At 47.4% G+C, this 9,157-nt stretch overlaps 1 protein-coding gene across 1 annotated transcript; it reads left to right on the forward strand.

Annotated features, from left to right (window-relative positions):
* Positions 1–322: 322 nt before the first annotated feature.
* On the forward strand, positions 323–8,600 carry lats1 (large tumor suppressor kinase 1). Its single transcript, XM_011491979.2, has 8 exons — positions 323–510; positions 1,022–1,460; positions 1,806–1,926; positions 2,505–3,877; positions 4,171–4,753; positions 5,251–5,433; positions 7,019–7,125; positions 7,201–8,600. Exons 2-8 carry the CDS (start codon positions 1,107–1,109, stop codon positions 7,669–7,671), a joined length of 3,192 nt encoding a protein of 1,063 aa, XP_011490281.1. The 5' UTR covers positions 323–510; positions 1,022–1,106; the 3' UTR covers positions 7,672–8,600.
* The last annotated feature ends 557 nt before the right edge of the window (positions 8,601–9,157 follow it).

Below are 9,157 nucleotides of genomic sequence, written 5' to 3' on the forward strand. Positions count from 1 at the left end.
AAACATCTTAAAGTAATACTTCCTCACAGAAATTCTATTTTTTTTTTTTACTTGACTGTTGTTTAATCATCTTTTGAGGACTAATACTCACAGATGAAGACAAACATATGAAATTATACTGCCTACCTTAAGGAAAATTCATAGTATTATGAAGCACTAGTCATTTTAAACAATTTGAAACGATTTTTTTTAAAGATCTTTTTCTTGTAATCGTTTTATTTCTGGTTTGCTTTTTATAAATTTTTAAGCAATGGGTTGTTTTTGATCTCATTCCCTGTTTGTTTCTTGACCCTTGATAGTTTTATTTTGAAAGCGGCGGCCACCGGAAGTGCAGCGCTGCACTCTGACGGCAGCGTTTACTTGTCATTCAGACATCCCGGGAATCCAACGCGACAAGGAACCAGTCACCGCGGCTCAGACATTTATCCATTTAACCTGCGTCCAGCGGAATTAACCCAAAAACACATCGAGCCGTTCAAACAGGGAGACAAGCGGCCGCTTCACGCGCTGGTAGGTTCCGGTTCTCTCTGCTGGTCTCTGAGCAGCCGCTAACCCTCAGCTGCTGTTGAATTTTAGCAAACACAGCAGGCCGTAAAGAAATGTTTGTCTTTGTCTGACGAATACAGCTTATTGTTTTAATCACAAACGACACCTACTATGTTTATAGTAAGGTAAAAAGATTTTTATTTTTAAGATATGTTTACATATTTAATGTTAATTGACGTAGAATTAGCGTCAAAGTAGCGTTTGTTAGCTAACAGAGCTAACAAGCTAGCATGTTTTGGTGTTACAAAGAAGACAGTTAACTTTTAAGTATAAACATGTAAAATACATTAAATGTCACCCGGAAGTAGGGATATAAACGTATTAAATCTAAGCTTAGCTCCTGTTTGTGACGGAAACATGGCCCTGTTTTTCAGTGCCCCTTTGAATTGAATTGAATTGAATTGAATTGGCTTAACCTGTTTGGTAGCATAACATGTATTCTTTGTCGTTCTCACGCTGCTGAAAACACATCCAGCTGAAGCATGCTGCTGTGAGGACCGACCAGAGCCTGCACTGCTGTTACCCTCTTCATCCTCCATCGTCATCGTATATGATCCTACATGAGGAGAGCGGAGAAGCCCGAGGGCTACAGACAGATGAGACCTAAGACCTTCCCCGTCAGCAACTACAATGGCAACAGCCAGCAGATGCTGCAGGAAATACGCAACAGCCTGCGGAACCTGACCAAGCCCTCGGATCAGCCGAAAGGGGACACCGGGGGACCTGGAAAGATGGCCCCTGAAGATCCACGGCAGCAGGGGCGCAGCGGGAACCTCAAAAACCAATACCAGAAGGCTTTACAGGAGATCCGCAAGTCCCTTGTTCCGTATAAAGTGAACGGTTCTGGGGACGAGGAGTCCACCACGTCAGGTGCTGATGGAAACAAGTCCCAGGACCAATCTGGGTTTGAGGAGGTATGAGGAATGCGTTTAGTCTTCTTAGATAATTGGATTCCATTCTGTACATACTTGTGCGGCTGAGGACGGTCACATGGTGCACTTTGTTTAGAGAGGAGTTATGTAGGAAATGCCAGGTATTTGACAAGCTGGTACAGTTAATACCATGGAAGCTGCATAGTTAACGATTTGCGGGCGTTGGTGTGGAGGAGGAGGAGGAGGAGGTCTGTCATCTTCATCTGTGCGTTCTGAAAGCCTAATGATGACGTGTTGATGATTAACACTCCAAAAATTCACAACATTTGAATTTTTTTCTTTCCTGTATACATTTCAAGCTTATTAATCAGTTGTTCTCTTCTGAAGCCATCCAGTGGACGCCGTGGGGGGGTTGCCTCAGACTACATGTTAAAGCCGAGTTACCAGGACCCAATGAGAGATCAGATGACTGCTTCCAGTTCAAACTCTTCAGCCCTGAAAGCCCCGGGTACGCACTCCTGTGGTGACGGTTGCTTCGTTTGATGACAAGTGTTTGTGTCTATTTGGCTGGTTAAACATTTGTGTGTAACCCAACGGTCTCAGAGATGTGCGGTTCTGGACAGAGAGGAAACATTCTGTTGTTTCTGAGGATACATAGAACGCCTTCGGTTAACGGCGAGGAGCTTTTGTTATTCAGACACTTTTCTCACTGTTTCACCTTATTAGGTTCTGCTCGGTAAAACTGAAATTTTTTTTGTGTGAAAACGAACATTTATGAAATTCTTCAGGTTATTTAGGAAAGCTTGAATTTAAAAAAAAAATCCCTAAATAAAATTAAATAACTGAGGGGAAGATTCCATTCATGTAATCTTTTGCTGTGGTTTGTTAATCTATATTCCTGGTTTGTGTTTAATCCCAGATATAATCCCAATCTGGCTAAATTTATGGTTTCAAGGCATTGATTGATTTCAAATCAGATTATTATCCTGCATGTAAGCAGTTTCACTTTTTGCCAAAGATGGAGCTGTTGTGCGGCATTGAATGTGTGCTTAGTCTAACGATGTGTGTGTGCGTGTGTGTGTATAGAAGCCTTCCACATGCCGCAGGTGGTGCTGCGGAGGCCGAGCTGGAAAGGCTCCATGGAGTCTTTGGGCTCTCGCCACGGCCCCAATATGGTGGACGGGATGATGTACCGCTCGGACAGCCCCGGACCCCCCCCTTCGTTCTCGCAGGCTCACCCGACTGCCAACCAGAGGGTCAACCCCCCCCTCCCTCCTCAGATGCGCAGCGTCACACCTCCCCCCAACCGGGCCATGCCACCTGCGCCGTCCTGGGACAACAACCCGCAGACTAACCGCCTCCCTGGAAATATGGATTTCTTCCCCACCCGCATATCCCCGGTGCCTCAGGCCCCCTGGGCTGATGGGTATCCAACCCCCGCAGCCCCGAACCAGCGAGTGATCGGCCCCGCCGCTGGAAGTCACCAGCCCATCATAATGCAAAGCTCCGGGGGGAGCAAGTTCACCTTTCCCTCTAGCTGGACTCAGAGTGGTTCCTCCCAACCGGAGCATGTGTCAGGGGGGAGCAGACAGCCCCCTCCCCCTTACCCTCTTACTCAGAGCAGCTCCACTGACCCCCAGGTGGGGGGACCCGCCTCGTCTCCTTCCTACATCAACGGCGGCGGGATCCCTCCATCCCTGATGATCAGTAACCGGAACAGCCACAACCTGGAGATGTACGGCATTGCCCCCCAGTCCTGGTCCCAGAGCCAGCCCCCGCCTGCCAACTGCAACAGCAACCAGGACCTGTCCCCGTCGTGGCAGCACAACGTGCCCGTCCGCTCCAATTCTTTCAACACCCCCCAGCTGAACGGTAGGCCTGCTCACCCCGCCAGCTCCCAGCCCTCTGCCACCACCGTCACCGCCATCACGCCGGCCCCCATCCTGAACCCCGTCAGGAGCACCAAAGTCCATAAACCCGAGCCTCAGACAGCTGTCGCCCCCACGCACCCTCCCTGGATCCAACAGGGGGCGCTGCCGGGACCTACATACTCGGAGCCCTCCCTCCCCGTTTCCCAGGCTCCTGTTGAGGCGCCTGGCTATCAGGGCCCTCCCCCGCCCTACCCCAAGCACCTCCTACAGCCAGCGTATGTTGTTGGCACCAACAAGCTGAGCAGAGAGGAGGCGGCAGAGGAGGAGGCAAGTGGCGAGAACTCCAGAGAGAAGGCGCCAGAAAACCCTGAAACTGCGGCAGCAGAGAAGGAGAGGAAGCAGATCACCACCTCGCCCGTCCCCGTCCGCCGCAACAAGAAGGACGAGCCCAGGGGGGAGTCCGGGAGGGTGGCACTGTACTCCCCCCAGGCCTTCAAGTTCTTCATGGAGCAACACGTGGAAAACATCCTGAAGAACCACCAGCAGAGGATCCGGAGGAGGAAGCAGCTGGAGAGCGAGATGCAGCGGGTGAGGAACCTCCCCCTCTGGGTCCGACACCCCCATTCCCCCAATCTGTGGACGCCCTTTGACCTTTCTCTTGCTCTTTTTTTCTTAGCTGCTTTGTCTTTATTTCCTGATCTGAAAGGTAAACATTTCTGCTGCTTCAGGTCTGATCTTCTTCTTCTTCTGAGCTGCATCAGTCAAGCATGCTAGCATGTCCCCCAGCCCCCACCCCAACGTTTAACTTAACGCTTGAACACGGTTTGTGAAAAAGCTGCAGGTGGCGTGTTTTTTGCTGACTGTGCTTGTTTCCGTCTCAGGTGGGGTTGTCCTCAGAAGCTCAGGAGCAGATGCGGATGATGCTCTGCCAGAAGGAGTCCAACTACATCCGCCTGAAGCGCGCCAAGATGGAGAAGTCCATGTTCAAGCAGATCAAGACTCTGGGCATCGGGGCCTTCGGTCAGGTGTGCCTGGCCAGAAAAGAAGACACGGGGTCGCTGTACGCCATGAAGACCCTCCGCAAGAAGGACGTTCTCCTGAGGAACCAGGTGGCGCATGTGAAGGCTGAGAGGGACATCCTGGCGGAGGCAGACAACGAGTGGGTGGTGCGGCTCTACTACTCCTTCCAGGACAAGGACAACCTGTACTTTGTCATGGAGTACATCCCCGGGGGGGACATGATGAGCCTCCTCATCCGGCTGGGCATCTTCAAGGAGGACCTGGCGCAGTTCTACATCGCCGAGCTGACCTGCGCCGTGGAGAGCGTCCACAAGATGGGCTTCATCCACAGAGACATCAAGCCGGACAACATCCTTATCGACCGAGACGGACACATCAAGCTGACAGACTTCGGCCTCTGCACCGGTTTCCGCTGGACGCACGACTCCAAGTACTACCAGAGCGGTGAGTGCCGCCCGTGCGTTCAATTCCCTCAACCCGAGGAACTACTTCTCTGTATAATGACTGTTTTTTTAAGTTTGATTCAACCAAATTCTGAATATAGAAGACTTTTCTTGGAGGAAAAAAACCCATGACCGAAAAAATTGCAAAATTATGGCCCCAAACTGCTGCTTTAAAACACTTAAGTATTTCAAAACTCACTTTTGACTCAAGTTGATTGATTTTCCAAAACTTCTTCCCTTTACTGAACAAATTTTCCTTTTAAATAAACAAAACAAAAGTTCAACTTCAGGACAATTCACCCTAAAACAGTTCAATAAATGAAGAAATATCTGTATTCCTCCGAATTCACAGCGTTCTGCAGGTTTATGAGGCACTTTATAGAAAAAGATCTTCAGGACCGTGACGTTTCTGCTCCACCCGGTTTAAATAAAGTTTTAGGTGTGAGGGTCAGTCGTTCCTGTGCAGACTCTGAGGTCTCAGTTTTTGCTCCATGCCAGGAGACCACGTGAGGCAGGACAGCATGGACTTCAGCAAGGAGTGGGAGGAGTCTGCCAACTGCCGCTGCTCAGACCGCCTGAAGCCGCTGGAGAGGAGGAAGGCTCGGGAGCACCAGCGCTGCCTGGCCCACTCCCTGGTGGGAACGCCCAACTACATCGCCCCAGAAGTGCTGCTCAGATCAGGTGAGGGGGGCTGGCGATACGGGTGAGGGGTTGTTGATCCCACTTTCTCTTTTTTTGGTCGATTTTTCTACCTCATTTATATTAGAAGTGTATGGAGCTGCTGTATAAATGTGACTTCCTCTTTAAAATCTACTTAAAAAAACATTTACATTTAAAAATGAGTTTAATCAGATCATTAAAATTCTAATCTTATCATTTTAATTTTCCAATTTTTCAGTGGGTCTGTCTTTAAACTTTTAGTCATTTTAGGAATTAAAAGACTAACATTTAATGACTACAGATAAATACAAATAATTTTCTAATCTATAATCGAAAGATTTCATGCAAAAAAAGCTCAGAATGAAAGTTTTTGAAGCTGCCCCCCCCCCCCTTTTTACATAATGGTATCTTCTCTTATTTTACAAATGGAGGATTTTTTGCTTCCAAGTTTGAGTGACATCAGAGCTTTATATAAATATATATATTTATTATATATTTATATTTCCTGTAACATCACTTTTTCTTTGATTTTTAGCCAAATAAAAGCATTTTTGTCTAAAAATAACAAACTCTTAATGCTGCGTTCACACCAAATGCCATTTTTGTCCACTGCCTCTGCTGGACGCTCGTCCCGGAAATGTGTTCATAAAGTTGTGGCTCCTGATGCGTGTGGGCGGAGCTACTGTGAAGGTCTTGGACTGATTGCTTCATGGCAGCATTTACTGTTTGTGTCCTTGACCTTGTGTGGGAGAGACCAGGTTTATTTAGAAGAGTTCTACTAAAGCGTTGGTAATCACGTCTCCATGTCTGGGTTCATGACATCATCAGAGACTCTCCCGGTACAGTTAGCTTCACCGTCTGCTGCAGGAGACTTCCTGTCCCGCATTAGTCAGAGGAGGGAGTAAATAGAATAAAATTATCAGACCACAAATGGTAAACGGCGTGTGCTTGGATGGAGCAAAAGCGTTTTACAGTCACATTCCCATTCACACACTCCGCTGTTGAACACTGGCGCCAATCTGAACCACCAGGAGCAATGTGGGGTTCAGTGTCTTACCCAAGGACACTTAGACACATGGCAAGGCAGGAATCGAACCTGTAAACTTCCTATCAGAGGTTGACCGCTCGACCCCTGCACAATACCTTAGTATTATTGTCTCTATGCAAATGAAAGTTCAGGAGGAAGCCGATCCGGGTCTCCTCCATTACTTCATCGGTACGTTACCGTCCAAAGCTGAGCTCCTGATTGGTTGATGTAACGCAAATTCTTAGTCAAAATAAGAATATTTGAACCTCGGGCTGCAGAACCGCGTTCAGCTTGAACGCAGCTTTAGGCTTTCAGGGGTTATTTAGTGTTTTTTTTTTTTATAGCTTTAATGGTCCTCACGTGGTTCAGGTAAATCTCAAGAGTTTCCCTAACGATTCAGGATTCTTGTGGTTCATGTTGGACACGTCATCTCAGTGAGTTTGTGTTGAAGACTCAGACGCCGTCGAGCGTTTCCATTGCAGGAATGCACAGCCAAATTCTTCCGCAGCTGATTGGATTTTCTGCATAACTGCAGTTGTTTAGCGTGTGTGGATGTCAAATGTTGGTGTGTCCCTGCAGGTTACACGCAGCTCTGCGACTGGTGGAGCGTGGGCGTCATCTTGTACGAAATGGTGGTGGGACAGCCGCCGTTCTTCGCCAACACCCCATTGGAGACCCAGAAAAAGGTATACGAAGCAGCTGCGGTGAGGCGCCCTGAACCTGTGTGCCTCTGTCTAACGCCTCTGTCGCTGTGTTGGAAGGTGATCAACTGGAAGACCACGCTGCACATCCCCCCTCAGGCCAAGCTCAGCCCCGAAGCGTCTGATCTCATCGTCAAACTGTGTCGCGACCCCAAAGACCGCCTCGGCACCAACGGCGCTGACGAAATCAAAGCCCACTCTTTCTTCAGGACCATCGACTTCTCCAGTGACCTCAGGCAGCAGGTGGCGCCCTACATCCCCACCATCGCCCACTCCATGGACACCTCCAACTTCGACCCTGTGGACCCGGACAAACTGCGGAGCATGGACAGCGAGAACAACCACAACGACACGCTGACGTCGCTGTTCCGCAACGGCAAGCATCCCGAGCACGCCTTCTACGAGTTCACCTTCCGACGCTTCTTCGACGGCTACGGACACCCGTACAGCTGCCCCAAACCCATCGAGTACGATGAGGACTGCGAGGGTGTGCCCCCAGACGCGCAGGGCCAGGAGCAGGTCTACGTGTAGCGGTTCACGTCACGTGACAAAAGCCTGTTTCTACTTTATTTCATGAGGAAAAACTGGAGTCTGAGCTCACGTCTGGCTGTTCTGCTTTTGTCCCACACTGACCCTTCTAGGACAGACTGTCAGTAGATGTTAGAAGTTCCTTAGTTTCAGAATCTCCGTCTGATATCAGCCTCTTCCGCCGGACCCTTAAACCCCGCCCCCACATTCAGGAACAATCTACGGTTCAAAAGTGAATCGGCGTGCTCTTAAACCCCCAAACGACTTAATTTATTTAAAGCTGTAGATACCGCTTGTGTATGAGAATTGCGTTTATCTGAGGAATGTTCAGAAGTTGTCCTAATTTATATTAAAATGCGTTTCCATGGGGATTTCATAGCAGGGAGGAGTGGTTCCTATGATTCTTTGCTGTGCCTTTTGTTTTGATTCTGTGGTTTTACCAAATATTACGAAGGTTAATAATCAGACTGGCATTTAAATGAGTAGCAGTAGCTGATCGTACTACACTAGTCTTATTTTTCTAATTTATACTTAAAGTGTATTTATAAATGAAGTTGTAAACAGGTTGTACATAGCCCCGCCCTCTTCTTTCTAGACGGGCCAGTGTCTGTCTCTGACAGGAACTTTGAACTTTTTTCATCAACCAAAGCACTAAAAATGTGGGTTTGGAGCCCCAATAAACCTGCAGGTGGAGTAAACACTATGAATTATGGGTAATCACACTTTTTTAGCACCTGATGAAAGGTAAACTCTTCCTCGTGTGTGGTTGGGGGGGTGGGGGGGTGTTCTTGCTGTCCTCTTTAGGAAACATCTGAATGTAGTTGTCACGGCGACGCCTCGCCCCGCACTGCTTTTGTTTGCGTTGTTAAAGTTTATTTTTTGTACATGTGATTCTGGGATGAGGGGTCAGAAATAAACAGATTTGAAAGGTTTTCTTTTCCCTTAATCTACAGGTGGAAACTTGATGGAATATTTGAATTATATTTATTCAGTTACGGCAAAATGTGTTTGTGTTTATACCAGAAAAACTCGTGTTTTTACTTTTAATACAAAAAAATAAGACCATTAAAGAAAAATGAGAATCAAGTTGTAAAATGAGGAAAAAGTCATTGAAATCATAAAAGTAGTAAAATTTGAAATGTATTAAAGTTCAAGTCGACAACTTGAGAACAAAACTAAATTCATTTGAAAAGTGGCATTTTTACAGGAATAAAGTTTTCAACGCCACAAGGGGCCCCAAGTCTGGGTCGCCCTGTGCCGGTCCCCAACCGGAATAAAACGCAGGGTTGTCAGGAAGGGCATTCTGGGTAAAAAGCGGATTCACTGCGGCAATCCCTGAAGGGATATGCTGAAAGAGGAACAAGTTCAATCATCTTTGTTCAAATAATTTAAAAGCTAAATGTTACTTTTGAATTTTGAAAAAGCACGACTTTTCCGTGTAAAAAATGACATTTAAGCTTGTTTATTTTCCTTTAACCCTGGTGCTATC

Source organism: Oryzias latipes, chromosome 24 (genome assembly GCF_002234675.1).
Source record: "Oryzias latipes chromosome 24, ASM223467v1".
Lineage (NCBI taxonomy): Eukaryota > Metazoa > Chordata > Actinopteri > Beloniformes > Adrianichthyidae > Oryzias > Oryzias latipes.

Bases quoted from the DNA above. Each gene is read 5' to 3' on its own strand.
- lats1 (XM_011491979.2), top strand. From the start codon at position 1,107: ATGAGGAGAGCGGAGAAGCCCGAGGGCTACAGACAGATGAGACCTAAG. The intron at 1,461-1,805 runs GTATGAGGAATG...TCTCTTCTGAAG, and splicing joins ACCAATCTGGGTTTGAGGAG to CCATCCAGTGGACGCCGTGG. The intron at 5,434-7,018 runs GTGAGGGGGGCT...GTGTCCCTGCAG, and splicing joins AGAAGTGCTGCTCAGATCAG to GTTACACGCAGCTCTGCGAC.